This window comes from Theobroma cacao, chromosome 7, assembly GCF_053813885.1.
Source record: "Theobroma cacao isolate CCN51 chromosome 7, ASM5381388v1, whole genome shotgun sequence".
Lineage (NCBI taxonomy): Eukaryota > Viridiplantae > Streptophyta > Magnoliopsida > Malvales > Malvaceae > Theobroma > Theobroma cacao.
Window position 1 is genome coordinate 5065831 of NC_142645.1, and position 27762 is coordinate 5093592.

Genomic DNA, 27762 nt, shown 5'->3' on the forward strand with positions numbered 1-27762 from the left:
TGGCAGCATTTTTCTGGAATAAAGGTTAGCCTATACATAAAAAGTAAAGATGCCACTGAGGGATGGTGTCCCTCTTTGGCTCCTTTTAATGATGCTGCTTTATAAAGTTTGACTTGTTCGCACCCCACATGGCCACCCCAGAAATGAGTGACTTTGAAAAGAAATTTCCCTCTTCCCTTTCCCCAAAGGAAATTGAGAATAAATTATCAGTCCAAGAACCTCTGCTGTTTATGACAAAATTTGTCATAATATCTATATTTTACATCTCTCTCATTTCAAGTAGAAAATTGTCTGACTTTTACATTACATTCATCGATGGTGCAGTTGAGCCCTGCGGCCCTACTTCGTAAAGAAAAAAAAGGAGCAAAGATTGGATTCCAATGCATCCACCGACCCATGGATATCATCCTGACACATAAAAGAGAAGCAGATATATTCCTCAGGACCAAAAATTTTCACGTTCATGATCATCAACTATATACAGGAAAGGATCAAAACATTTTATGCAGAAAGCAACCAGAAATGAAACGATAATGAAAATGTAAAAGCACTATAATATATTAAGGATTCATGAATTCTATGGAACATTATACATGGAATAAGATCATTGGGTAAGTCTCTGCATCTCATTTTGGTCATTGAGAGTTTCAATGAGAAGGGGAGGTGCATATTGGGCTGTCCCTTGGTGCTCTTCCGAATCCTGGCAGAATGAAAGAATTATGGTATCGATTGACATCTCCACCACAGCAAAGAAGAGAGTTGCAACTACATAACCAAGAGCCCAACAAACCTGCAAAAACATAATGTAAGCAGGAATTTTAAACACTAGTCCTCATATTTCGCTTTGTGGGACTGTTTGCATACTTATGGTGCAAGCATGTGTAAATTTCAATCTCTCACCTGTCCTATCTTGTCCTTTATCTCTAAGTATGCATTTTTAAGAAGATTTGGCAAAAAGATATATCCCGAAAAATGTCACCTAACTGAACTAAGAATCAGAATGTAAACAATTTTTACTCTATCAAATATTCTTCCAAATGCTCCAAGTCTCTGATCCAAAGCCAAGGAAATTATATGCCTCGAACTTTTCTTGCCTCATTAGGCAATACGTAATGCAAGACATCTCGAAAGTGGAAATCGATGTGTATGGAAAAGTCACTTCAGGGGGCAGCATTTCATTCTTGCATCAAACTTAAGAGGTTATGGACATGCATTTCATGCTTGATGACAGGCTTTTCACTTTTTAACTCTATGCACTGGCATGAAACATGAAGAAAACAAGACCTAAACAGTAGCAGTCTTAATTCCTTGATTAGTTCTTGCTTTACTGTCCATTACCCATTACCTTGTCTTAAGTAAAATTGCAATTGTTTTTTCTTCAATTATTTATGTGAAGCAACTGAAGGTTGGATTTAAATGATCACAAAAAATTTACAACAATAACATACCAGCACAGGAAGCAGCGGGGAGGATATTTTGTTATGACCAGAGCTATACTTGTGGGTATCCAACATGAGGAAACCAAAAACAGCACTTGAAAGGCTGACACACAACTTCCCAAGAAATAGGATAACATCTCCGACAACATTCACCCTCCCGATTCGAAGGATGTTGTTCATGATCAATTCTGTTGCAATTGCAGACGCCCTACAGAAGCTTTTCCCTGTTATAGCAATCTGAAAGAGCAATAAATTAATATTTAGGATAAAGTTCAGAGATACAATAAAAATAAAAATTCACTAAAAACTTGTCAAATAGATTCTTAATAAGGTATAAGTGCAACCTGATGATAAGTCCTACACATAGTTCTCCAATGTATGGAAAAAAATGAGATCACGACATTGGCAGTTACAACAACAAAATTGATAAGAAGGATTACAGAAAGCAAATCTAGATTTCGTTCTGCATTCTATTCCCTTTTTTCTGTCCTTGTAGAATATCTGTTAAGGTAGATGGATGTAAAGAAAAATGTACAAGCTTTTGCAAATTTATGGACATTTTTATTTTTCTCAAAACTATTTCTGGAAAATTACCATTATATAAGCATTGCGATTGACTGATTTGATTGTCCACTCAACACATCTCCAACATCCTTGGGAAGTGTGATATCCCATCTTTCCAAACCAACTATCTGGTGTAGTGCCAGCAACTTTGAGTTTACGACGAATTGACTCAAGAATGAAACGAATTGATTCCACAAAGGACACAAACAATGAGCCAAGGGCCATGGAACCAAGGCTGTATCGCATAAGCCGCTTCATAGACGCAAAAACAGGAAGAAATGGGATCTCTGGCTGCAAAAGTGAACCACAGTAATAATAAGGGAAAGAATAAATCATTGGGAATAAATTCCTCCAAAATGAAACATAGAAGAAAACGAGACAGAAAAATTCTTAAGTAAACAGTCATGGATACCTATAAAACTATACAATGTCTTAGAAGCTTACCGATGTTTCACCACGAGCCCAATAGTAAGAGGCAACAGAACCCGCAATCACAGTTGAAGAGCATGCTATAAAAAATTGTGTAGCCCAGTAGCACCCAAACAGGTGGAAAAAGATGGCAACAGCAATATGAGGGGTGTAATGGATGCTATAACCACAGCAACGATCACAATTCACCTTTTTCGACACAAGATCATAAGCACAGCAGTTGGAATTACAGTTGTTCTGGACAACCTGACCTGAACTGAACAGATGCAGGGCAGCTGATATCCAGAACATGTAAAAAATTGCAAGAACTGCATATGGCATGATTGGAAAAATGATCAGTGCTTGAACTTCTCCTATGACCTTTGCAGCAACCTGTATACAGTTTGAAGCATAAATTATTTTGTCCTTTCGATAGTATGGAACCAAAATTACCATTATAACAAAAAAAATCCAAAAACCAAAGAACTGCATTATTGACCAAGCAAAAGTGACAAGCAAAAATATGCAGTGGTACCCCTAAAATAAGAAAATACATGATTAGAAGGAGCTTTCTCTTGTCTATTCTGATACACCATTGGTAATGGCAGAACTTTGCATTCGGGAAAATTTTCTGATTCTAGAATAGGGGTTCCCATGCTGCCTATTGCTCAATCTCACAGTAATATCTAGCTGGTGCTGTACAAGTGCTAACCTAGATTAATACTTGACATCTAGGAAGACACAAAATGTATATTGGCACTTCCTACCTCCAGACAAGTTATTGCAAGTCAAAAAGAGCTTAACATCTAGAAAGAAACAAAATTGGAATTAAAGCATCATGAACTAAGCAATTGAATCATTTGCCTGCTCCTCGATGCAGAAAGCACTATTTTTCCTTATCCGTTCTTTTTAAAGCCAAGTGAAATTATCCATTGCTTTCAATGGAAAGCAATGGCTCCTCACCACATATGATAATTAGATCATACTTACCTTGAGGACCGATGTTGCCATTAGGATGCGGCGAACAATTGCAATTGATGTTAGGATGGAAACAACCATAACAAATGTCATAAGAATGGCAACAGCACGGAGATGATTTAGTTCCTGAAATCAGCAAATGTTTAGCACGTAACATATATAAATATACCTGTTATTAAAAAAGCTTCCTAACATGAACAAAGACAAAAACAATAACGCACCCGTCCAAAAACATGTATGTATGGGTCGTGCTCACCAATGATAGGGGAGATGGCATCATTCCCAATCCATCCAGCTAAAAAGCAAGAAGGACAAGATTAATATAGCATTTATTGAAACTAGTAGCTCTCCTTGCATTTAAATACATACTAGAAAGGAATTAGACCATTTGTAGTATGAGTTCCAAGTTTATGGCATCCATAAAGAATACTAAGACGTAAGAGGTATACTTCTAACCTTTTAAGTAGTAAAACATCGTAACTGTGATTATGAGAATGTTAAAGAGGGCAACTGTGAACCAAGGCATTGCAGCAACAAAATGGCGAATCATTAACAGCCATATTACTGACAGAAACAGTGGCAGCAGCCCTCCACAAACTATCAATACTGGCCATGACTTTCCAATGTCAGCCATGTAACGCTGCAATAATACATGAAATTAACTTCAAATTGTAGAATATCCATATTCATTTTCCACAAAGTTGGATAAAGACACTTTTCAAAAGGTATGAGCTATGATATTGCTTGACATAATGTAAATGAAATGAGGAACCACATTGAGGCCGGCTTCACGCAAAAACCAATCAGTCGAAAGAACCTAGAAGAACATACCAAGACAAAATACAGAAATGTAATAACAAACTTTATTATACAGGCAAAGCAGAGTAATCATACTGTGTATTTACACATCTCAAGAAGTTTACAGTTCAAACCTCAGCCCCCCTTTCACCCCAACTCAGAAAAGCAAGGCAAGAAGTTGATATAGGCAAGATAGTTAAGAAACATCCTTGATAAGCAAAAAAGCATTGCAAGAGAGTTTCTAACCTTTAAGACAGACGACCGAGAATTGATGAAGCTGTGAATGGATTTATCTATTACAATATCTTCATTGATATTCACTCCTCCCATCTGTTGCCAATGGCGCAAAGATGTGTTTGATGCACGAGCAATGAATTGGCAGCTCCAGTAAACTGGAACAGCATACATAATACAATTCATAAGATGGTAAAAGGAAGCATATGTATGAGTTGACAAAATAAATATTAAACCATTAAACAAGCATTTCTCATTCACCCACCATTTACACTTGGAAATATAACTGGGTAACATGGACCTTGAAGTTGAAGAGAAGCATTTCTCATTTCTGGTGTAAGGAATTCAAAATAATCATAATTTCTATCGATCCAGTCATCCTTTGAGAGGCGGATATCCCCCTCCGGATAATCACAGACCCAATTGAGAGAATCTTCTGATGGAATAGGGCAATCCAACAAGCATATACTCCGAGCATTAGACAATTTGAATTGGCTGTCCTTCACACCACTTTGATAAACCTGATTTGGATTCAACCAATACTTGAGCTCCAACTGACGAAGGCTAGGATCTGCATGCTCATCACCACATAAATTCCCTTTGTAGTCCAGCCCGTATGTAAGCCTGATATGCCATCAAACATCAAACAAATTATCAAAATCACAAAACAGAAAATAGAAAAAGTAGAATAAAAAACATAGAGTAAGAAAGCAGAAAAAGTAAAACTAAATTAAGCTACAATACATAGATGAATAGGAAAGAGCACCATTTAGAAGATAGTGCCCCAAAGAAATGGAAAGAACTGTATTTTCCCCAAAATATCAGCGATTTTCATAGGTTCCAAGGTCAGGAGGTGTTTCCTAGATCTGAACGAATAGATCTGCAACTGACTCTAACATTTATAAAAAAATGAGGTGCTGATGGCCAAACTCAGGTTTGTCACCTTCAAAATAGCTGAAACTCAAACATAGGTACTAGTATTGTCCAATAGAAATTCCTGAGTATCAAGAAATGCCACTGGATTGCAGATTGATCATCTCTAGCTTAGCTAAGTCCTTGCAACTCTCATTTTTAATCTTGTTTTACAAATAGCTCAGTTAACTTGTAATTATTAACTACTACGAGCAACTACGATGCAAAATTCTAAAGTATGTGCTTATATTCCATAGACACTGCCTCTTTTCTGTGTAAAAAATAAACAAATCCAGTCAAACAAGTCTGAACTTAGTAATTACTGACAACTTGAAACCTGAAATTAGATACTAGTATCATCTCAAAAACATAATTGAAGAACATGTTTTTAGTGTTAGACAATTGGCAGCTGGCAAGTATAACCTCTATAAAATTGTGCAACCATTGTTCCAACCAAGAATTTCCAATTATCTAGAAAGGCCATTACAAGCTAAGATGGAAAATGACACAATCCACAGTAGTTATTTTTCCTAACTTAAGCTATAAACATAAAACTAGAATAGGTGAATGGTCGTAAACATCTAAATGGAGTCACAGATTGTTCCAGACTAATTTCAGGTCCAACTTTCACAAGTGTCTGACTTCAAAAGCCTCATATTTCCAAAATGACAGTGCCTTGAGTCTTCGTGTAACTTGGGAGTAATCCCAATAGGTGTCAGCCAGCCCTCAGCTTCTCACACATGGAATTACTTCACGTTTGATCGAACCTAATAGAGAAAGCAAATCCCTATGTGTTCCTGCCATTTTCTATCAGAATCCTCAATTCTCTTAGCAACCAAATAAAAGAAACAAGAAAAAAAACTGACTGAAAATGCAATAATTTTTACTATGTAATAATCAAAATACATACTCACACAGTAAGCAAAAAATGTAGCTTGACAGAAAATAAAAAGACCCTTTAGAGTTAAAACTATTAAGGAAACCAAACCAAGGATTCCATTTAAGAGATAAACAAAACATACCATAAAAATGACCCCAAAAATACAATCCTTACCAAAATAAAAGATACCCATTTTGAGATTCAACAAGAATGTTAAGTGGGTAAAGCTAAAAAAGGAAGCCAAAAAAAAAAAAAAAGAAAGAAAGAAAGCTTACCTTAATGGGTTTCCTTGGTTAAACCCAAAGCTAGAGTTAACAATCATAGCAACCCAAAATGCTATAAAAATGATAAGAAAAGCAACATCTCTACATTTCCTATTGTGCTTAATGATCCCTCCAATTTGTGTAGTTCCATCACTTGATGGGTACCTTCCTATTACTGCCCCCAAAGGACCCCTCATTTTTTTTTTCTCTTAGAATTAGACAAAAGTTTTAGAATGTGAAGGAAGACAAGTTGCAGAGATAGTGAGAGAGAGAGGGAGAAATGGGGGGAGCTTTTTGGAGAGTAGAGTGGAAGGTTAGGAAGTGTAGAAGTAGAGAAGAAAGGGTTTTAGATTTGGAGTATTTTTCAATTTTTTTTTTTGGATGGTTTTGATTTTAAGACAAAGATTTGTTACTTTTAATTAAGAAATTTAGTCGTTGTCTTAAAAGAATCCATGTCTGGTCGTGGCTTAGATTTGGACAGTTGTTTGTTGGCTTGGCTTCGGATTCTTTATTTATTTAGCTTAATGTAAAGCACATGCTTTGATTAATTACAATAATAATCAGGTTACATAGAGATTGAGTTGTAGGAAGTTGTTGCTATGAGCCGTTTAAGCCAAACGGCCAAAGACTACAGTCCTCTAACAAAACAAGCCATTATGGAACTATTTATTTAATTAAACTTGTTTTATTCTTTATTCATATAAATAATAAATTAATAAATATATACTTAATATAAAAATATCTTTCCGCCGCTTCCATTGAAAAGGACACTACTCCGAATCATATCAGTGGTCTTTTCTGTCTACATATTCCCTACTCAAAACCGTTGATCTTCTTGCAAAAGTGCTTTTGGTTCACATTTCAACATCCATCCAACGGTAGAGAATCACCTCCTAATTTTCCTTCTTTTCCTTCTTTGTGGGGTAGATGGGAACTTAATAGATTTACATTGGTTTGTTTAATTATTTATTAATGTGGTTTTTAATTTTTTTTACCACCTCAGTTTGAAGTCAAGCTCAAGAGCATTGGAGTAACTTGGGATGGATTCTAGTGTCCCGAGAGAACATGGACCGTCTTGGGGCACATACAGTGTCTGGAAAACATTAAACACTGGAACTGTGACAGTTAAACCCTCAACCATGTCCAGTGTCACTTGCAGGCCTTTTACAAGGAATCTTAACCCGACGGCTCTTCATCTGTTTTCCAGCTAGAAAAGATGATTATGATGATTTGGACAATGGCAAGAGGTAGAATGTTTCTGTCACTGGACTTCAGCTGCTTAGGGGTATCTCTAATGCTTAAGTTCCATAGCCTATGTAACCATTCTATGAAGGTTAGCTTGCTCTGCTTTTTATGTATTCTTATCTTATTATGATTTTTTCATCTTTCTCATTCAAATATGGAGATATTTCATTTGAAAGAATGAATGATGCTTTCTTGAGATATACAAATTGAACTTTGATTTATAAACCTGGAGTGATCCTCAATCATGTTGAACCCAAAGGTTCCTCTAATGAGGAAGGCTCTCTACAAAAGTCTCGGCATGAATAGCTCTACATCATGTCTTCAATAGATTTTGACTAATGTTTTCTCTGTTATGTAGGTTTTCTCCCTTGTAAATCGTTCTGATCTGCCTGTGTTTTGTAATATGACTCAGCTGAGGCTGGGATGAAATGAATACTGTAGTCTTCCGCTGCCAAAGTTGCTTGAGAAATTGCCTAGTCTAGCAGTTCTTGTCCTTGGGAAGATCAGTTATGTTGCAGTGAGAAACTTCTTTGTTTCGTTGGTCTGGACGATGAGAACTACACGGTGCATCACATTTGATATGAGTGCCATTGCAGTGTAGCCATTCTTTGCTTCTGTTTTGAACTTGTCAGGAAACTGCACAATTGAATACCAGGGACCTTGAGAAATTCACATGGGAGGCACCACAGCATGTTCCTGAATGTTTCTTACATCATCCTAAAGCAATTCAAATTCGGAGATTCAACAGACAAGCAAATGCAACGAAGTTCACAAACTATTTGGAAGAGAATGGCAATGTTTCTAGAAATTTATTGATTCTAGAATCCATAAGCACTAACTCAATATACGTACAGCAAAGATTTTAAATAGAACTTGTTCTGATAACCTAAATAACAATTTAGCCTTATAAATGTAATGGAGAGTGGAAATTAATTACCTAGCAGGTTGCAAAGAACGAAGAATCAGTCATTGCTGAGCACAAATTGGTGGAGTGAGTCAAGAAAAGATCCATGTACATGACTCTTTTCCCATGCTTTAAAGATTATACTCCACAAGAGTTTGTTCCAGTAAATCATCAGGCATGATTCCATTCATGAACATTTGTTCGCATAACAGCATGGCCTCCAATAATCTGCCAACTTTGCAATAACCACGAATCAGAATCGTAAATGCAACTACATCAGGCAACAAATGTATATCTAGAGCACAATGGAATGCAAGTGATGCTTCTGCCATTAATCCTCGTTTGCAAAAGCCGTCAATAAGGATGCTATAACTGACAATATTTGGACATATTTTGTTTTCAAGCATCTCTTCGTGAAGGTCAGTTGCAGACCTCATATCTTGGGATTTGAAGTAGCCATCAATTAGACAACTGTATGTTACAACATTGGGTTCAGGACCCTTCTCCAACATTTTGGAAAACATCAACATGGCATCATCCATTCTACCCTCCTTGCAGAAAGCATCAATCAATATGGTAAAAGTAATTGAATTGGGTCCAAACAGGGCACCGTTCAGCTGTTTAAAAAGGCTAATTGCCACATCCAATCTTTTCAAAGAGCAGTAACCACATATCATTGTGTTGTATGTTATAATATCAGGTTTTGGCCCTTTCTCAACAAGTTTCCTGAACAGCCCTGATGCCTTTTCTAGAAGACATTCCTTGAAAAACATATTGAGGAGAACATTATATATCGCAATATCAGGAACTACTCCATTCCTTTGCATCAGCTTGAAAATCTGCAATCCAGAAGTTAAATTTTTGTGTTTGCAATATCCAGCTATGATGGTACAGTATGTTATAGCATCTCCAGGGAAACCCCTCTTAAGCATTTGAAAAAATATTAAAAGTGCTACATCCAATTTTCCTTGCTTAGAAATCTCTCTGATAAGCACAGTGTGGGTCACCATATCTTGTTTTATGTTATACATCCCCATTACAGTAGACACCTTCACAGCATTCCTTAACTGTTTCAACCTACAATAACCATCCATCAAGGAGTTAAAAGTAAAGATATTGGGTTTTAGACCCCTGCTTACACAGTTAAAGAAAAGCATGAGAGCACTTGTCATCATCCCTTCTTTGCAAAGGCCATTTATTAACGCACTGTAAACAACGACATCAGGTTGATGGCCATTCTTTACCATATCATCAAATAAATAAAACCCATCCCTCAAATTTCCCAACTTGCAAAAGCCATCAATGAGACTACTATAGGTTACAATGGATGGCTCAAAACCCCGTTTGATAATTTGACCAAATACACCACAAGCTTCAAGCATCCTACCATTCCCATACAGCCCATTTATGAGAATGCTGTAACTAACCACATTAGGTGATAAACCTTCCTCCAACATTCTCTTATAAACCTGAACCACTCTTCCCAAATCCCCTACCTTCCCAAATGCATCCATAATCAAGCTGAAAACAACTACATCCAACTTGATACCTCGATCTAATGCCACAGAGAGAAGCTTCTCTCCCTCATCCAATCTCCCTGCCTTGAAAAAACCATCGATAAGAATAGCATACATAATTAAATCTGGTAATATGTTCCTCTCTATCATAGCATTGTAAAGCTCAAAGGCTTTATCTAATTTCCCATCCTTGCAATACATGTTAATCAATGTGCTAAAGGTCACCACATTTGGCGATGGACCAAGACTTAGTATCATATCAAACAACTTAGAAGCAATTCCTATTTCCTTATTTACAGAAAGACTGTTCAAAATCTTGTTGCATGCAACAATGTCAACCCCTAAACCTCTCTCAATCACCCCTTTATGAAAATTCAATGCCTTGTCAACCTTCCCCTTCTTCAAAAACCCTTCCATTACAATCCCATAAACACAAAAATCCTGTGTTCTAAACAGTCTACACAATTCACCATAGTTATCAACAAGTATGTCAATACGATTCGCATTAACCAAAGAATACAACATCCTATACACCAAATTAGGCGACACGTAAACACCGCATCTAGACATTTTCACAAACACACAAAAACTCATATCCACCATCCCTTTCTTGCAGTAACTTTCCAACAAAAACCCAAAAACAACATTCGGGTTGGAGTCAAAATCCTTGATTCCTTCATTAAAAGCTTCAAAAACATCGATATTCGTACCGAAAAGGACCATCATTTCATCGAACACCTCAGCTGCAGCACCAAACACTCGGTGGCGAAGCAAGAGGGAAATGAGTGCACAGTAGGAGGGTACAGCGTGGGGTAACTTTAAGAAACGTTGGGTCCATCGAAAAAAGTTAAGGGCCGAACTGGGTTTGGATTGGAGGGTTAAAAGTATGGGTTTAACGTGAGATGGTTGGAGTTTTGAGAGTAAAGTTGGGTTCAAGTCGACAGAATGTTTCTGGTGAAGAAAAGCCGGAGAAATTTGGTCTATTAAGGCTTTAGTTGAGCAGGAAGAAAAGGGTTTCTTTAGAAGCTTCGAAAACAACATTTGCTGGGAAGTTCCATTTGGTTTAGTTCAGTTCTGCTGTTTCTGATACTGAGTTTGGTACTTTGGTTGCTCTGTTTTCGCCTTCCAGTTGAAGCTTCATGGCTTTTAACGGTGTAAAAAGTATTATCCGAATTTGTCCCCCTTTGTTTGAAAGGGTAGACTTGGAATTTCCGCCATGCTATGGGTTAAGCAACTACTTTGCTTAATCCAGGTTTAATGGGTTCTCTTCTGCTGAGTAAAGAGTTCAGTGGTAAATCAATCAAGGCCGGTAAAATTTAGTTCTTTGCTTTGACCATGGTGAGTTGGTTTACATGAGAGCGTAGAAAATGTTTTAGGAGTAACAATTAGAATAATAAAACAATAGTAATTGCAATCCCATATAAAGCTAATCCACTTACAATGTTGGAGTAACAATTAGAATAATAAAACAATAGTATCATCTTACAATGTTGGAGTCATATTAAAGAGCTTGAACGTGGCATAGAAGCAGTCTTTTCTGACAAGTAGGTCCATAGCTTTGTTGCCTTTCCTAAGCATAAGCCAGTTCAAAAGGAACCTGCAGTCATCAATTGGGATACTCTGTAAGGAAGCAACAACATGAACAATCAAGGGTTTACTTCTACTTAACTATCTAATTATGAGGAATGAGTGTTTTCCCACTGACTCCTCCAAGGATCATGAAGGTGGAACTTAAAGAGGAAATGCAAATGGATTAACAAAGGCAAGTGGTTCTTTTAGAAATCAATTGTTCCATTTGCTATTTGACAGAAAAACCAAGGCAACATTTTTTAGCTGAAAATGAAATGCTAACAGCCTACATTTCAACCTCAAGTTATCATATCAGACAATTTTATTGTAAGAACTACAATTGAAAAAAGGGGTAGAAAATCAGGACTTAACTGTATCCTTGAGACAAAGATTTCAGTTGAATTGAAGTTCACATGCCTTGGAGCCCCTTGGGAACATTAATAATTTCCTGAGCATATCAAACTTTGAATCCGAAGGAGGATCACTGATACCATTAGTACAGATTTCCATCATCTTCAGAACTCGAGCATTCTTCAAAATGAATTTTACCACTCTCAGCTGATATGTTAGACCTTCAAACCCTCTAAAATAGACCAATGTTAGGGGAGACAGCAAACATTTAGGAACACTTTTTGGGGGTCTCCAGCAGCATTCATGTCCAAGTCCACGGCAATTGGCATTCTGGTGAGGAAAGAACAACCAAAAAAGAATTCACTAGACCAATGATTAGAAGAAAAAATGACCAGTTTTATCCATTTTTTAGGTAAATTTGACCCACCTTAGCAAGAACAAGAACTTCTAAATTGTGGGAATTTTCAAGGAAACGTGATACCACACTCCATCCACCACAACCAATACTTAGTTCCAATCGGACCAGATTAAGAAACAATGGAAAAGTTTTGCAAGAACCCAATGTCTGTGAGAGGAGACAATTAAAACAAGAGAAACCTTTGAGCATTGACGATACAGTAACTATAAATTGTCACTTGTCAGCACATCCTACTTACCAAAGATGTATACCAATCCCAGTTGATGGAAAGACACTTGACATTGGAGAGAGCTTTGACAAGTGGAATGTGGCGATTTTCAAGAAATGAAACTGTTACATTTGCTTCAACCAAGCTGGAGACATTCTCAATATCATATTCCAGGGGCAGGTTGTCTTGGAGATTTAGGTACTCAAGAATTGGGGCATTTATCTTAAGTTTGTGTGCTCCACGTCCAGTGGAGAAGCTTATGGACAAAGTCTTCAATGTAGAAATAGAAATATTTAAAGCCAGTGCATTATCACCATCAAATTTTTGAACAAGCAATTCTTGAAGAACAGGACAACCAGCAAAAAGCCTGGAAACAGATGCATCACTTGCGTACTTAATCAAGGCAAGATGCAAAACCTTGAGACCTGGCAAAGAAACTGTTCCAGGAACATCAAGCACAATGCCATGAGTCAGTTTCAAAATATGTAGTGTTTTTGCTGTGAAAAGGGCACATGGCAACTTCAACAAGGGGGAAAACTCATGGATTGTGATGTCTAATTCTTGTATCCCTCTCGCAGCTGCAGCCCAAAGCCAAGTGTTAACACTCGAGGGAGGGTAAACACGATGGAATTTGAGACGAAACTTGTCTAAAGAAGCCACTTTGTTAAGGATTAAAACTTCAGTGACAAATCGGATGAAATCAGTTCTAAGTTTCCCATTACTTTTGCAAAAGAGTGAGTCCTCAAGATCAAGAACAGGAACTGAAGTCCAAAGCCAAAGCCATCTTTTCGATAGAATGGAAGTGGCCATTGCTTCTTTTGTTGGAAGAAATGATAATATGTGTTGAAGTAGAACATCTGGCAATTGGCTAATTCTGTCAAGGAAGGTCTCTTGATCAGATAGTTTTTGACACTTTGAGCTAACATTGCTTTCTTGACATGCAGAGTTTGCCATGGATAACGATAACTGCGGGAAATGAATGGAGAGACAGGGAATGGAAGTGTGAGATTGAGGAGGAAGAAAAAGAAAGATATATGTATGGAGGGAAAGGGGATGGTTCCAGACTATTTCCCAGTACTGTACTCATATTCTCATGCACTTGGCATGGAGAAATTATGAACTAGTCTTGTATAACCAATTAAAAAGCTGACACTTATCAAACTTTTCATGTCAATGTAAATAAAATTACACCAATTGAAATGATAATTATACAAAATAAATAAATACCCAAAGTTGCAATTATTCCATATGCTTGTATGAGGATAACTTTTGGTCTGATTCTTGTATATTAATGAAAAGCTGTTCCTGATTATATTTGTTTGGCCATCTTAAAGGCTCAAAGCTCATATCCAAATTTACTTAAATCATTTTAAACTCTTCTTTATGTTGTACATTTCATTGGGATGAGCTGAAATTGGTTGCTCAAATCCTCAATTCAAGCTTGAAAGGAAGAATAAATTCTTAAAAAAGTTTTTAAATTATTTAAAAAAATTTAAATCAATGTTATTTTTTTATTATGTCTAATTAAGTTTTTGTATTTTTATTTTAAGTCAAATAAGCTGTTATGATTAATAGTTGATTACCTATTATTAATCAAAATATCACTTGTCATTTTATGTCAAATGATGCTAATGTGGCATGCATGTTGACATGTAATGATGGATGATAATGTGATATGCACTAATATATCCTAATGACATAATTATGTGACATTTTTATCCTTTCACATTATAAACATGTTAAATTATAAAATATAACAAAAGGACAATTGAATGCTGCTTGCAGTCAAAAGCTAACTTAAAATAATCATAAAAATATGACTACTTTCAAATACATATTTCTCCATATTTCCTTGGCATAAAAGGAACTTCATAAAATATTGTAAAAAACTTATCCATGGATTGATCAAGAAATGAGTCTTCAAGCTGAAGAACAAGGAGCTTTAGTTAAGTTGGTAAACTCCATTTGCATGACTGACTCAGCCTTCCACTTCCATTGTTGCCTCCTGGTTTTACTGGCCTTTCTTGCTTGCCTTAGCAAGAAGGTAAAGAAGGGAGTGTGTTAATTTGCTTTCCTATTTGGACAAAAAGCAAAAGTTTATTGAAGTCAACCTTTCTTTTGACTAAATTGCATAATGAAAACCTCTTTTTAACTTATGGATGTTCATGTCATCATTAAAATACTTTTCTAGTTTTTATTTTGAAAAATAAATTAATTTTGTTAAGAATATTTTACTTTTTTATTGTATCGTCAATACATTACATTCGCGTAATTGCATTGAAATCAAACATTTTTTTTTTTCAAAATTGAAAAGAAAACACAATTCCAACACTATTTGACCTAAAAAACCCATCACCAATATGTATAATGTACAAGATTTCTTCCAAGAATGAGACCAAAAGGAAAAAGTTGATGCGAAGGGGCAATGCAATGGAGAGCTTTCTCACCATACTGGACCCCTCATTTTCCACCAGACCTCTTTACTGTATTGCAACTTGACATGTCTTGGAGCCCCATTGGAACTCTGACAATCTGTTCCGGACAAAGGACTTCGAGTCCTGAGACATACCAAGGGTACAAATTTGCATGATCTTCAAGACTTTAGCATTCTTTAAAATATATTCTACTGCTTGCATTTCACTTCGTAGACCTTGAAATACTTTGAAAGACGCTGTTGTTAGACGTGATGACACACATGTTGGAACATGCTCTGGCTCTGTCCATCGACTATCAATTGTTGAGTTATTCTGGGTAAGCACAAACACACATACAAATTATAAGCAGCAAGTTAGCAAACATAAAATAAACTTTTTTTTTTGATAAATTACCCGATTGATCATCTTAATTTTTATTGAATAAAATCTTCGGATAATTTTTTCTTAATTTTATGATATACTATTATTGAACTCACCTCAACAACAAGAGTTTGTAGGTTATGAGATAGGGTAAGCAAGTGTGACAGTACATCCCAGCCAGGCAAACCAATTAATATCTCCAACTGGACCAAATTAAGAAACAAGGGATAAGCATAGCCATGGGGCACCTGTAAGAGAAGATATGCAATAATAAATACTACAGAACAGTCTCTGTTTTATTCTTCTTGTCACAATCTGACTTTTCTAACATAATTATTAGTTCTAATTTGTTATTGATTTTTAAAACCCAAATCGAAATTTTTTTATTGGAAAAACGAATCAAATTGTGACAATTAACAGCATTTTGTAAGAAATAGATAGAACTAGTACAATTTTTACATCATTGGAAACACATCTTACCGGTTCAGAATAGCTATATGAAGCTAAGGAAAGAAGCTTGACATTGTAGAGCACTCTGATAAGCTGGTTTAGGCTAATCCCATAATTAATATGAATATTTGCTTCAACTAAGCTAGATAAATTTCCAATGAAAGAGACTTGGTGGTAACTTTCTTCGAGTTCCAAGTACTCAAGAACTGGGGCGTTTATCTCTAGTTTGTATTCAGCATAGCGAAGATTAATGGACAAACTCTTCAAAGTTGATGAGCAGAGTTTGATATCAAGTGTATTTTCATGGTAATCTGTTTTCAGAAGCAGTGTCTCAAGAACAAAGCAACCAGAAAAGAGCTTGCCCAGGGATTCATCATTGGCGATGTTGACATACAAAAGATGCAAGGTTTTGAGGCTTGGGAAAGAGACTGATGACTCACCAGGAATATCAATAAGAACCCCACCACTGAGTTTCAAGAACCTGAGTTTCTCTGCCTGGAAAAACCGACAGGGCAGCCTCAAGAATCTATATTTCGGAGTCGTGGAGATGGAGATATCGATTTCTCGGACACCTTTGTTGATAGCAGAGCAAACCCAGTTGTTAAAACATTTGGGTTCATAAATCGGACGGCAGTCGAGACGAAACTTGTGCAAAGAAGCAGCTTCGTTAAGCAGCAAAACCCTGGAGACGAATTGCTTGAACTTGACCCTGGTTTGTCGTCTGGTTTCGCAACGGGTTGAGTCCTCAACATGGAGAACTGGTAGTTTAGTCCAAAAGGGATACCATCTCTTGGAGAGAATGGAAGTGGCAACGGCATCTTTGGTCGGCAGAAAGGATAATATGTGTTCTATCAAGTGATCTGGCAATTGGCTGATCCTATCTAAGCAGCTTTCGGGTGATCGTTGGTGTTTTGAGTTTGGGTCAGCTGAGTTTTCAGCCATCATCGATCAAACTGGCGAAATCAAGGTTTCTTGAATTCCGGAGAGTTTCCAGGAAGGGGAAAGTGATAGGGAAAGAATCAAATTTCAATATATACTATTCCATAAAGTAATCATAATGGGGACTTGACGTAGTCAAACAGTAACTGACCAACAATAACATTCCATGATTCTGGTAACATAAGATCAATCTTTCATTGTAACTTTCTCACAAGATTGAACCCACCGATCATTTTTATTTATTAGTTTTACTGGAGGGCCCTTTTAAAAGCTCCAATTTCTTACAACTCTCTCATATTTGTTGTGCAAAGCTCACTTACAACTCATTTAAAGGGATTATACACAAACCAAACTACACTAATGCTGGCAATAGCATGAAATCTCATAGCTATAGATTCGATAAAATACTTTTTTGGATACTAAAGATGATAAAAAACAAGCTACTCCAATGCAAAATTCAATGCGAGGGAGAGCAGAAGGTACTTAAAATACTGTTAACCCAGTAATGGATACAACTTTACTCAATCTGATAAGAATAGAAGGAAATTCTTTCTCCTGATACTATGCTCTCCTGGGCAGTAATTACAAAGCTTATAACTGATGAGATCCCCATGCATCTTACACGGCCAATGTGGAATGCATGATTTCAGAGTAGTTGAAACCCATATAGGTTATCCTTCTTACATAGCAACATCTGGATCCAGCCTTTTTTGTATGGCAGCTGCAGCCTGTAAAGATAAAACAGCAATATTACATCAATTATTAAAGATGAAATTATTCAAAATTTGCACAGATAAGACAAAACCCAGAGATCTTCCTCACCTCAAAGTTGCCAATTTTGTACTGGTAAGCCATCTCTTCCCGTAGCTGAGCTTGTTCTTTCATTGCTTGTGCCTGCAAATTCAGATAAGGAGGTGAGAAAACCTAACTTGGTCTTGAGTTTAACAGATTAGCAAAAGAGTAACTATGCTTAGAAGGCCAAGGAAGAGCTGACCATTCCACTCTGCATAGCACACTTCAAAGCTTCAACCTGTTCTTCCTTCTGCTTTTCACGGGCTATAAGCATTTCTTGCCTGAAAATACGGAATTGAATTATGAGCCAACCCCAAGAACATAATGCATGTAATATTAATGACCTAATCATTGTTAACAATTTCAAATTTCACATTCCAATTCTCAAACCATGGAACTAAAGAGAACAAGGAATTCAATAATTATTTTCTCCAAAGAGACAGAAATTAACCTTGAAGCAAAGATATACTACAGTAATGTAGGACCACTAAGCAGATATTACAAACAATTTTTGATAGGAACCTTTATGCACTATAAATCAAATCGACCTAATTACAATAGAGTTTTACCAACACTTGTCCTTGTTTAGGTTCAATAACATCCTCATCATCTTATTGGACATAATTATTCAATGTCATACATTATAGCATCTTAAGTAATTTCTCAGATAGATACTTAAATTTTGAATTTGCATGCTGTACAAGAGCATAGAATTTGACAGTCTCTTAGAGTGATTAAGGGGTGTGTAAATAAACAGCCTCATAAAATTACAGATGCAAGATCAGTAAGTTGACAGAACCATATAATATTGAAATTGCATTTAAGAAACCATCCCAATTACAGATTGAAGAAGTTTAATTTAATGATGCATCTAACAACCGAGCTAACAGATACAGCAAATGGCAATTTTTAAGCCATTATACCGATGAATTGCAAATCTAACTACAAGAATTGAGATTAAGACATATATGCATGCATGGGTGATCAAACATAAGTCCAATTCAAATATAGCTATATTCAAGAAAATGCAATAAAACTGGGTTACCAGCTACTTCCAATATCAATATGGTATAAATGATGCAGTGAGCGTTACAACATACCGGCGCTGTTCTTCATCATTAAATACAGTACGCTCTGAATCGAGGACCCTTTTAATACCCTTTTTCTTTTCCTTCTCCATTTTACACTTGTAATAAGTGTCAAGGTCATAATATCTGCAACAACCAATAATGAAGGTATTATTGTCACGGGCAATACTGCAATGTACTGATGCTCCTATAAACAAAAGCTGAAACATGCCCAAAGATTGGAGGGGAAAAAGGCCTATAACCATCATGAACAGGAATAGAACAATACGCAGCACATTAGACCAGCAAAAATTGACTCCTTAAGTAATGAAATGGTCTACTTTACTATTGTTGCACAGGGCAAGTCATGTACCTAAGTAGACAAAGGAACACAAAAGAAGAAAGACCTAAAGCCTGCCCATGTCCTTTTTATTTCAATAAGAATTTATTAACACATATTCTTGTTAAAACAAGAATCTATATCATTAACTATAGACAGCCTTACTTTTTGGAAGGAAAGGTGGCCGTGTTGTGATCCTCCATAAATCTGCAAAAATAAACAAATTTTAGATTTGCAAATCGGATTTAAATATAAAAGAGTTACATTTTTATACATAATTATAAGAAGACCATAAGAAGAGAACCATATACAGATTGATGTACATACTCTTTAAACAACTGCTTCTCTTCCCAGTTGGGCAAACTTTCCAAGTTAATCTGTGCAGAGAGATCATATATATAGTTATAAACAAACTCCAAACCATCAATAAAAGGAGAACTGATTGATAAAGAACATGTATATTTCTCTCACTACCATGAAAGATGTATTCAGCAAATTCAACAAATGAATAAAGTATCAAAATGCTAGGGAATAATACCAAAAATGATGCAACCAAATACCTGTTTCACTTCTGCTAACCATGCCGTGAACTCAGGTCGCTTGTTCCTACATAGTACAGAAACAGTAATTACAATAAGAAAAGGAAAAGGTTCCAACTGTCACATTCATCAGACATTTTCAATCTACATAACCTTGGAATCAGCATTTCTTTTGACATAAAGAACAACCTTAGCAACTGGAATATGGCATTCTACAAGGAATATATCAAGCATTGCAATAAAAGGAACAACTTTCATATTCATTTCCCTCCCAGTTTCAGATATGTAAATTTGTCTCATTCCCAACAATTTTTAACAAGAACAAAAAAGTTGAATGAAAATTACCACATGTCAGTTTCTCTGATAACTCCATATTTACCCCAAGAATTAGTAACTGCACCTTTCTTCCCTCTCTCCAACTTCTCCTTCTTTTTCTTTTCTTTCCTTTCCTTCTCTTTTCTCTTCTTCCTTTTCCTCTCGTCTCTCTCTTTTTCTTTCCTTCTCCTCTTCTTTTCCTTCTCTTTCCTCCTCCTTTTCCTCTCCCTCTCTTCTCTCTCTCTCCTCTTCCTCTTCCTCCTCCTCTCCTCCTCCGAATCCGAATACTCTGATTCCGAATCCGAATACTCCGACTCGGATTGGGATTCAGAATCCGAATACGAGTCCTCGTCTTCACTGCTACTGCTGCTGTATCGTTTTCGTGATTTGCTTGGTTTTTTCCCTCTGTCGCTTTTGCGGTGGTCTTTGGGCTTCGTCTTTTCGGGTTCAGGTTCGGATGTAGATTTCGGATTAGATGGTGTTTCTGTTTCTTCGTCGTAGTTTTCTGGGAGAGAACCGTCTCGAGCTTTGCCCATGCTTTCGGGTTTTTTGAGTTTTTGAGGTGAGGGGAGGGAAGAAGTTGAGGGCTTTAGTAGTTTTGGGGTCGACCGTGTGGAGGGCTCGAGAAGGGGAAAGGTAATGGGGGTGTGCTTGGCTGCAGGGAACAGAAAATGGAAATTGAGAATGGGTTGGGCTAACCTGATGCAACCCACTTTTGAATCCTCCCAGTGGGCTTGACTAATACCATTTTAGCTGAAGGCAATTATCAATAACCATGATTTTGTTTTGTTTTTTTATATGAATCTTGAATTGTTCCATGGCAGTTGCTTGTGTTAGCATCCAGTAGTGAACAGTTTGGTAGCTGCTCCAGGAGCTTTAGGCTTTTTGATGCATTGCCTTTGTTAGTTTATCTCGATCCAGCTAAAAAATGGTTATATGCTTTTATAATGAGGAATGGTACATGGCAACTTGATCAGTTTTCAGCTTGTCTCGTGATGTTTCTTAAATTCATCGTTGTGCTTCTTCATTGTCATGCAACTCCATGACCGTCTTGTACAATGGATGCTCATCAAGTGCAGCTGCTCATATCAAACATAGCACAAATGGAAAGTGAATGAACATAGTAATGAAACAAGACAGCGCCCGAAATCACTTAATCGAATGTAACTATAACATTAGGATACTTATTGTTCGCATACTAGATCCTTGGAATATATTTTGGATATATTGCCTTCACAGTGAAACTGGATCATTCAACCAGAAAACACAGAATATTTGATCCTATACATGTCCTAATCTGTCTTCCCTCCCCCCACCCCCGACCTATTGGCATGAACAAATAAGCCAACTTGCTCCCTGGGGAAGGGTAAAATGATCTTTCCAAAACTTACAATGTAGCAAGTTCAGGTCTTGAGAGCTAAAAGATTCTGTACCATCCACAACCAATACTTCAAGTGCCTCTAATTGCAACTCCACCAGTGACTTGAGGGTGGCTTAACGGGCCAGTATAGTGGATGCTGCCATATTAAAAACCGTTTTAAGAGTTTTGCCGTCGAAGGCTAAGGATCTTCATTGTTTCCTCATCTTCATCTATTTTGTAAACCTTCATGCACTGCAAAAGCCCCTCTACTTCTTTGCCATTTCTGATGCATGCCTTCAAGAGGGCATGGTACATTTCTCTATTCGGTGGAACCTTCGTTATCAATAATTTCACAAAAGCTTCTGCATCTTCAACTTCTCCATTCTCACCGAGCCAACTCAATATGCTAGAAATCAAACTTGCTTTTGGCCTCCAGTCTCTATTTTGTGACTGTGCAGCTAGAGCTTCCTTAAAGCACTCAAAAGCCTTCTCCATATTGTTCTTATTCAAATATCCTGCCGCAATAATGGACCAACTGTTCGGAGTTGCAGTCTTCCTTCTCCTGATTATATCCTGTAGCTTTGCTTCGGCCTTTTCAATTAAACCTTTCTGACAATATCCAATAAGAAGTACATTTGGCACTCGGAAATCAAAAGTCTTACAAGCCAACTCCCACTCCTCAAGCAACTTTTCAGTTTCTTCAAGCTCACCAAGCTTCACCAATGAACCCAGCATTGTTATGTAGTCTCTGTTGATTTGCTTCCTACATTTGGCCTTTTGAAGATCCCACAACCTTTTCATTTCATCTTTGTTTCCCAAACTAGCATAGAATGAAATCAAATGGTTGTAGCCTACTGCATCTTTACCTACGTTCTTCTCACATTTCTTCAGATAATAAAGTGCCTTCTCTTTAAGACCTGCTTTTATGTAGTGGTTTGCCACTGTAGAATAAGTAACCCAATCCATTTTGATGTGCCGATGGCTTTTCATTTCTTGTAGAACTTTCTCCATGCTGTTAATATCAGCTCTTGCCCCATAAGAATTGATGCAAATTCTGTAGCTGAACTTGTCAGGGGAGACACCATTCCTCTTCATCTCTAACAATACATCAGGGACTTTTTCAAGCTGACCTGTGTTTGTGTAAAGGCACATTAGGTCATTGTAGTTGAGAGGAGAGGAAAGAAAACCCATGTCCCTCATCTTCTTCATAAGGGAAAGGGACTCATCAAGAAGGCCTTCTCGAACATAGCAATTTAAAAGAGCACCATAAGTCTTGACAGTTTTTTCTTGGTCTCTCATGCTACTAAAGAAGCTCTTTGCCGACATAAGCCCGTGAACTCTACCAATTAGATCCAACTGCACCGCACAGTCACTTGATGAAAATTCAAGGTCACTGTTACTCATCCATTTGCAAACCTGCTCTGCCAAGAACCCAACATAAACATACAAGAAACATACAAACTTGAAACTACAGGCAGACCATTTGGTAATAGGACAGAGGACTTTCTACTTTACTGCATCCATATACGGAAATCAATTGTTGCAAGAACAAAAGAAAGACATTTGCAGCGTCTAAACATAAACACATTTGCACATCTACGGTTAAAGACCAAACTATTTTTTTTGTAAATCTCGGTGTTGAAGTAATAGCTTTCAGTACTTTCCTAATTATGACGGTAGTCCCAACTCCCAAAGCTAGAGGGATTGCAAAAGCTAGCAACTTACAAGTATTGAAGTTGATTTAAATCAGAGTTGGAGTCACTGATTAGTTTGAGGATTTAGATAGTGTCATTGGTTATTTCTTTCTTTCTTCTTCTTTAATTATCTGCTGCTTACAGCTTAAGAACAGCTTCAATAAATTCCAATTCCACTTCTCCATTGCAGTCCAAAGCAAGTTGTAGCCCTTAGTAAATGTTCAGATCAATTCCTACCAATTAAGGTTTCCCAAGAAAATGCCAACACTATAATCATGAGTTTTAATCTACTCTGTCTTAAAACCCCAACTTAACGAAACCTCACTAAACTTAATCACTTGTCCATTAAAGAACAAAAACAAGACATTTTCTTTTCCTAACTATTCTCAACAACAAAAAACAAGCTTAATTGACCTCAATTCAATATTTTTCAACGAGAAAACAGCGGAAAACAAAATACCCACAATTTCTTTTCCTCCCTTTTCATTATATTTGCAATCAACCCCCATTTTCCAACCAAAACATAAGCTATGCACCAGAAAAATCTCATTCAGTGACTCAAATCAATCAACTCCCTTTACCTCCAAGGCATGACTATAACGCCTACGAGCACGTAGGTCACGAATGATACGCTGCAGCTGCAATTCATTGACATGTCTTCCTTCTTGAACCCACTGTTGAAGAACCGGATCTACACCGCATCTTGGGTCTCCTACCGCATTGATTCTTGAATAAAGGTTGTTACTATTTACTGTATTTGGTGTGAAACAATATGATTTTGTTCTTGCCAGGATTACATTTGCAGTTAAAGCGTTGGTCTTCTTGTTGCTGTTTAAGATTGCGAGGAAGGTTCCTGCTGCCATTGAAGCAAAGGCTTAGGCGGCAGAGCCTTGGTGCTGAAATTGATTGACCAAATACAGTTGATAGAACGGAATGGGCCTGTAAATTAACGTGAGCTTTTGTGTCCAAAAGTTCTGCACTATAACTAAATTATAGATAAGTGTTTTATGATTGAGTCCAACCCTTTTAAGTTTTAGTTAAAATTTTAAGTGAGTTTATTAAATTTTAAAATAAATAATTATTTTAAAAGATAAATAATATTAATAAAAATTAAAAAAATTAAAATATTTTTAATAATTTAAAAAATAATTATTATATTTTAAAAAAATTGGTGCTCCCTAAGAAAAGGGGATCAGTGCTCCTAACAGAAAGGAGCACCAAGTGCTCCCTTAGGGAGCCTCGATCGAGCTCCCCTTGGGGAGCACCGAGGCTCCCTTTGGGAGTCTGATCTTGGGAAGCCTCTATACTCTTCATCTTGGGAGGTTTTTTTTTTTTTTAATTAAAAAAAATATATAATAATTATATAATAATAATTTTAAAAATTAATTAAAAGTAAAATTATCATTTTACCTTACCACGTCAACAAGTTGATGAAAATACTAATAATTGACTAATATTATTCAACGGAAAATATTTTTAATAACTAATTAATTATTATGTTAATGATAACCTTTTGTTTTAATGGAAATTTTGTAATAAATAACATGGAAAGCTAACCATTGTGCTTTCATATTTGCTGCTTTAATGTCACAAATAAAGAAACGCTTGTGGTTTAAGATTCAGCAAGTTAATTCATAAATTGTAAATACGTAATACTATTGAACCTGAAATCTCATTAAAACATTTTTTAATACATCTTACTCTCTCCTTCCTCATGGTTATCCTATAAATAAACATTTTTCGGACAAACTAATCCTTGCAGTAGTACTAAAATATTCTGCCAACCAAAACGAGAGATATAAATTTTTCCTTGAGTTGCAATGGCAAGTTTTAATGTTTATGTTGTTTTTGGAGTTTTGGTTATTATGGCAAGCAGAGCAGTCATGGCTCGTGATGTTGATCCCATCAAGGCAAAAAATTGTGAAACTAAGATGACGTTGCATTGTGTCATTGAAGTTTTAACAAGTATTTTCAAAATCGGAATTGTTACGGATAATTGTTGCGTTGAGCTCATAGGACTTGGTCAATTTTGCCATGATGCATTAATCAAGAAAACACTTCAAAATCCTCTATTTAAGAATAATGATATATCGATGATCTTATCAAGAGGTGCACAAGTATGGAATAAGTGTGCTTTAGTTAACAAAGATGTTTCGCCTTCTCCTTCTCCTTATTAAGAAGGTCGAAAATCTAGTTTTAACAATAAATTTTAAACATATTACCTTTGTCATTTGTGATGTATCCCATGGTATCAAAGAAATCATTATCCTAAACTTTTGATTCTAATGCATTTGTTGGGCTTTCATGATTTGGAGTGAAAAATCTTCAAAGAGTTAAGTGTATCAAGAATTGGACTCTACCATACTGATGATATATAACAAAAAGTCTATTAGTTTTAAATGTTGTATTTAAAAGAAATTAAATAAAAATAAATTTTTATTAATGTAATAATACCTTGAATTGGATTCAGGTTTGAAAAATCTTGTCCACTGCTAAACCCAATATTTCACATTGCCTATTTTCATTACTATGTTAATTATTGAATGCCAGTCCCAAGTATTTCTTTCATGGTAGAGATCCACAATACATTATTTAAACCATCGGGTCTTAAATTTAGGACGTTTACCACCACAGACGGCGAACCCCCCCACCATTGCCACCGCGGCTCGCTCTTCAGTTCTCTGCTAACGCAACCTACCTCAGAAAACAATCCCTTTTCTTTCTCTCCACTGTGTCCTTCAGCCGCCGCAAGTCAGTCCACCGGTTTCTTTATCGTTCGCCATTTACAAGGTAATGAAGTGATTCTTTTGTTTCTATCTAGGATTTTTTTTTTCCTTTTCGTTTCAGGCATTTTAGACTTTTGAGGTAAAAAATTATTTTGTTTGCTAAATTCATGAAAATTAGATGAATCTAGTACAGTTTTTTTCGAATTTAGGGATATAAAATTATCAACTTCCGTGTAATTTTTCATGAAAAAGTTGTGAATAATGTCTTTGCTTTAGGTTTTGTATCCTCGATGAAAATTAACATGTGCAATTGTCAATGTAATTGGGGTTATAATGATGATTAGAGCTGTAGAATGTGATGACATGTGCTCCTTTTGATTGAAATTATGATTTTTAATTTCATTCTCATGACAGAAAGTGTGATCATATCCATGGGAATTTTGTTATGTCGATGACTAGTGTTTTGATCATGGATCATAAGTCGGTTTAATTAATAGTAAGGATTTGGACTGATGTTAGTGTAAAAGCTTCTTTCAGGTGATTGGAGCAACAATTGTGAGCGAATTGAAGTTCATCTTGCTTGACTAGGGATCTATAAACCTTAGTTCGTGTTTCCATTATGATGACAGATTCAAGTGAGCCCCAGTATCCAGGAAAAGAACCACAGCAATCTGAAACAGAACCTCAGCAGTCTGAAGGTACAAATTGTTCCTTTCTTTATTTTTGAAGGTATATGTGGTTATTTTTCCTGAATAGGTATAGCTAACTCTTTGATTTTTCAGTCTGCAATTTCTTTAGGAAGCCAACAAGGGGAAAAAACATAAGGAAAAGGACAATAAATGAAGATGAAGATGAAGGCTCCAGAGATGAAACATCTCTGTTGCATATCCATAAAAAGACTGTGAAGCCCGATAATAAGTTACACTTTTCAACTGGACCCTCCAAGAGTGCTGCTGCCACTGAATCAACTATAGAATCTGGCAAACCCGTATTCCTATTTGAGTCTTCAAAGGAAATTCAAGTTCAAAATGATAGCAGAGCAACTGCAACCTTAGAAACTGAGACTGAGTTAACAAAAGATGCTCGAGCTACATGTGAGAAAGTTTTTAAAGGAATGCATGGCTATGTGGATGGGTTTCGAAGGGAGCAAACAGTTGCCATTGGGAAAGCTGGTAGGTCACATGGACCTCGGAGGGATTTGGCGCACATCAGGGTGTCTGCAAGATTTGATTATCAGGCGGACATCTGTAAAGACTACAAAAGTACTGGTTACTGTGGTTACGGAGATTCATGTAAGTTTGTGCATGATCGAGGAGATTACAAGTCTGGGTGGCAGTTAGAGAAGGAGTGGAAAGCAGAAGACAAAGCAAGGAAGAGAGCCTATGTGATATAAACAATTAAGTTTTCTGAGAGACTATCCATCTCTGGCAGATAAACCCTCAGCCCTGGACACATTCCAGTGTGGAATATTCAGTGAAGAAATGCTTTCACATATACCTTGTTAGCAACGTCTTGTTTGCAGCTGTAAATGAGTCCTAGTTCTCAAATTCACAATTTGAAACTCTTTTTGTTTTCTTTGTCTATTATCCTATTAATATTCATACATGGATGTTTTCCTTTTAAGAAATGGAAATACAGATGTTTGGAACTCATTGAATGCGCACATAACTTTATTTCATTGTTTTTATTCTTTCACAACATATGTAAGTAAAAATTTATATCCCCAAACCAAAAGACTAGTAAAAGAGTAAAAAACAAAAGACTAGTGAAAGAGAGAAAAATCTATGTAAAAAAATATAAACGAAAAATTTTCCATTTTTACCTTCTTCATTGCTGCAGTAGAAAGTGCATTTGTCAAGCCATTTGAACTCATAATATATAATAATACTATCAATTGTTTTTTTTTTTTTGGGATATATAAGGATTATATATAGTAACAAACATAAAGAATAAGATTAAAACTAGTTGTAATTTATTAACATATCCTGCGGAAAAAAAATTGCTACTTATCCATGGAGGATAGGATAGACCCACCCCAGCTTGTAGAGGCACCAATG

The 27762-nt window shown here is 36.4% G+C and overlaps 7 protein-coding genes across 12 annotated transcripts; 1 reads left to right on the forward strand and 6 right to left on the reverse strand.

Annotated features, from left to right (window-relative positions):
- Positions 1-409: 409 nt before the first annotated feature.
- Positions 410-6846, reverse strand: LOC18593908 (Plasma-membrane choline transporter family protein). The gene is made up of 10 exons (XM_007021331.3): positions 6489-6846; positions 4687-5045; positions 4434-4579; positions 3846-4029; positions 3611-3684; positions 3402-3515; positions 2448-2804; positions 2034-2294; positions 1449-1676; positions 410-790 (listed from the first exon to the last, which is right to left on the reverse strand). The coding sequence occupies exons 1-10, from the start codon at positions 6671-6673 to the stop codon at positions 605-607; spliced, it is 2094 nt and encodes a 697-aa protein (XP_007021393.2). The 5' UTR covers positions 6674-6846; the 3' UTR covers positions 410-604.
- Positions 6847-7884: 1038 nt separating this feature from the next.
- LOC18593909 (Tetratricopeptide repeat (TPR)-like superfamily protein) lies at positions 7885-11378 on the reverse strand. Of its 2 annotated transcripts, none has more exons than XM_007021333.3 (2): positions 8659-11378; positions 7885-8357 (listed from the first exon to the last, which is right to left on the reverse strand). In XM_007021333.3, the coding sequence occupies exon 1, from the start codon at positions 11181-11183 to the stop codon at positions 8757-8759; it is 2427 nt and encodes an 808-aa protein (XP_007021395.3). In that variant the 5' UTR covers positions 11184-11378; the 3' UTR covers positions 7885-8357; positions 8659-8756. The 2 variants fall into 2 exon arrangements, with proteins under 2 accessions (XP_007021395.3, XP_007021394.3); XM_007021332.3 differs by having other exon boundaries at positions 7885-8438.
- Positions 11379-11624: 246 nt separating this feature from the next.
- On the reverse strand, positions 11625-13642 carry LOC18593910 (F-box/FBD/LRR-repeat protein At4g26340-like). The gene is made up of 4 exons (XM_007021334.3): positions 12719-13642; positions 12490-12627; positions 12129-12392; positions 11625-11762 (listed from the first exon to the last, which is right to left on the reverse strand). Exons 1-4 carry the CDS (start codon positions 13640-13642, stop codon positions 11625-11627), a joined length of 1464 nt encoding a protein of 487 aa, XP_007021396.3.
- Positions 13643-14960: 1318 nt separating this feature from the next.
- On the reverse strand, positions 14961-17079 carry LOC18593911 (F-box/FBD/LRR-repeat protein At4g26340-like). 2 transcript variants are annotated; one of them, XM_007021336.3, is made up of 3 exons: positions 15964-17079; positions 15600-15686; positions 14961-15435 (listed from the first exon to the last, which is right to left on the reverse strand). In XM_007021336.3, the coding sequence occupies exons 1-3, from the start codon at positions 16876-16878 to the stop codon at positions 15169-15171; spliced, it is 1269 nt and encodes a 422-aa protein (XP_007021398.2). In that variant the 5' UTR covers positions 16879-17079; the 3' UTR covers positions 14961-15168. The 2 variants fall into 2 exon arrangements, with proteins under 2 accessions (XP_007021398.2, XP_017980216.1); XM_018124727.2 differs by having other exon boundaries at positions 15600-15731.
- Positions 17080-17267: 188 nt separating this feature from the next.
- Positions 17268-20580, reverse strand: LOC18593912 (nucleic acid-binding protein). The gene is made up of 8 exons (XM_018124728.2): positions 19956-20580; positions 19632-19677; positions 19399-19448; positions 19237-19278; positions 18765-18878; positions 17867-17945; positions 17695-17766; positions 17268-17600 (listed from the first exon to the last, which is right to left on the reverse strand). Exons 1-8 carry the CDS (start codon positions 20459-20461, stop codon positions 17553-17555), a joined length of 957 nt encoding a protein of 318 aa, XP_017980217.2. The 5' UTR covers positions 20462-20580; the 3' UTR covers positions 17268-17552.
- A 469-nt stretch (positions 20581-21049) lies between these two features.
- LOC18593913 (pentatricopeptide repeat-containing protein At4g21705, mitochondrial-like) lies at positions 21050-23956 on the reverse strand. Of its 2 annotated transcripts, none has more exons than XM_007021338.3 (2): positions 23561-23956; positions 21050-22701 (listed from the first exon to the last, which is right to left on the reverse strand). In XM_007021338.3, exons 1-2 carry the CDS (start codon positions 23840-23842, stop codon positions 21463-21465), a joined length of 1521 nt encoding a protein of 506 aa, XP_007021400.3. In that variant the 5' UTR covers positions 23843-23956; the 3' UTR covers positions 21050-21462. The 2 variants fall into 2 exon arrangements, with proteins under 2 accessions (XP_007021400.3, XP_017980215.2); XM_018124726.2 differs by having other exon boundaries at positions 21050-22706; positions 23561-23703.
- A 1491-nt stretch (positions 23957-25447) lies between these two features.
- On the forward strand, positions 25448-27355 carry LOC18593914 (zinc finger CCCH domain-containing protein 1-like). 3 transcript variants are annotated; one of them, XM_088808380.1, is made up of 3 exons: positions 25448-25769; positions 26243-26403; positions 26488-27355. In XM_088808380.1, exons 2-3 carry the CDS (start codon positions 26325-26327, stop codon positions 27096-27098), a joined length of 690 nt encoding a protein of 229 aa, XP_088664506.1. In that variant the 5' UTR covers positions 25448-25769; positions 26243-26324; the 3' UTR covers positions 27099-27355. The 3 variants fall into 3 exon arrangements, with proteins under 3 accessions (XP_088664506.1, XP_088664505.1, XP_088664508.1); XM_088808379.1 differs by having other exon boundaries at positions 25546-25844; XM_088808382.1 differs by lacking the exon at positions 25448-25769 and having other exon boundaries at positions 25901-26403.
- The last annotated feature ends 407 nt before the right edge of the window (positions 27356-27762 follow it).

What these genes read in the sequence shown, in the direction of transcription:
- LOC18593908 (XM_007021331.3), bottom strand. Translation starts at nt 6,673, where the DNA reads ATGAGGGGTCCTTTGGGGGCAGTAATAGGAAGGTACCCATCAAGTGAT. An exon ending in ACATACATGTTTTTGGACGG is followed by an intron (nt 3,516 to 3,610) that starts GTGCGTTATTGT and finishes TGCTGATTTCAG; the next exon opens with GAACTAAATCATCTCCGTGC. An exon ending in ATCGCAATGCTTATATAATG is followed by an intron (nt 1,677 to 2,033) that starts GTAATTTTCCAG and finishes TTGCTCTTTCAG; the next exon opens with ATTGCTATAACAGGGAAAAG.
- LOC18593910 (XM_007021334.3), bottom strand. Translation starts at nt 13,642, where the DNA reads ATGGCAAACTCTGCATGTCAAGAAAGCAATGTTAGCTCAAAGTGTCAA. An exon ending in GGGATTGGTATACATCTTTG is followed by an intron (nt 12,628 to 12,718) that starts GTAAGTAGGATG and finishes CTCCTCTCACAG; the next exon opens with ACATTGGGTTCTTGCAAAAC. An exon ending in AAGTTCTTGTTCTTGCTAAG is followed by an intron (nt 12,393 to 12,489) that starts GTGGGTCAAATT and finishes TTTCCTCACCAG; the next exon opens with AATGCCAATTGCCGTGGACT.
- LOC18593909 (XM_007021333.3), bottom strand. Translation starts at nt 11,183, where the DNA reads ATGTTGTTTTCGAAGCTTCTAAAGAAACCCTTTTCTTCCTGCTCAACT.
- LOC18593911 (XM_018124727.2), bottom strand. Translation starts at nt 16,878, where the DNA reads ATGATGGCTGAAAACTCAGCTGACCCAAACTCAAAACACCAACGATCA. An exon ending in CATATAGCTATTCTGAACCG is followed by an intron (nt 15,732 to 15,963) that starts GTAAGATGTGTT and finishes CTTCTCTTACAG; the next exon opens with GTGCCCCATGGCTATGCTTA. An exon ending in TACAAACTCTTGTTGTTGAG is followed by an intron (nt 15,436 to 15,599) that starts GTGAGTTCAATA and finishes GTGCTTACCCAG; the next exon opens with AATAACTCAACAATTGATAG.
- LOC18593912 (XM_018124728.2), bottom strand. Translation starts at nt 20,461, where the DNA reads ATGGGCAAAGCTCGAGACGGTTCTCTCCCAGAAAACTACGACGAAGAA. An exon ending in ATCAGAGAAACTGACATGTG is followed by an intron (nt 19,678 to 19,955) that starts GTAATTTTCATT and finishes TGTACTATGTAG; the next exon opens with GAACAAGCGACCTGAGTTCA. An exon ending in GGTTAGCAGAAGTGAAACAG is followed by an intron (nt 19,449 to 19,631) that starts GTATTTGGTTGC and finishes CTCTCTGCACAG; the next exon opens with ATTAACTTGGAAAGTTTGCC.
- LOC18593914 (XM_088808380.1), top strand. Translation starts at nt 26,325, where the DNA reads ATGATGACAGATTCAAGTGAGCCCCAGTATCCAGGAAAAGAACCACAG. An exon ending in AGAACCTCAGCAGTCTGAAG is followed by an intron (nt 26,404 to 26,487) that starts GTACAAATTGTT and finishes TTGATTTTTCAG; the next exon opens with TCTGCAATTTCTTTAGGAAG.
- LOC18593913 (XM_007021338.3), bottom strand. Translation starts at nt 23,842, where the DNA reads ATGGCAGCAGGAACCTTCCTCGCAATCTTAAACAGCAACAAGAAGACC. An exon ending in GTTATAGTCATGCCTTGGAG is followed by an intron (nt 22,702 to 23,560) that starts GTAAAGGGAGTT and finishes TTGGCAGAGCAG; the next exon opens with GTTTGCAAATGGATGAGTAA.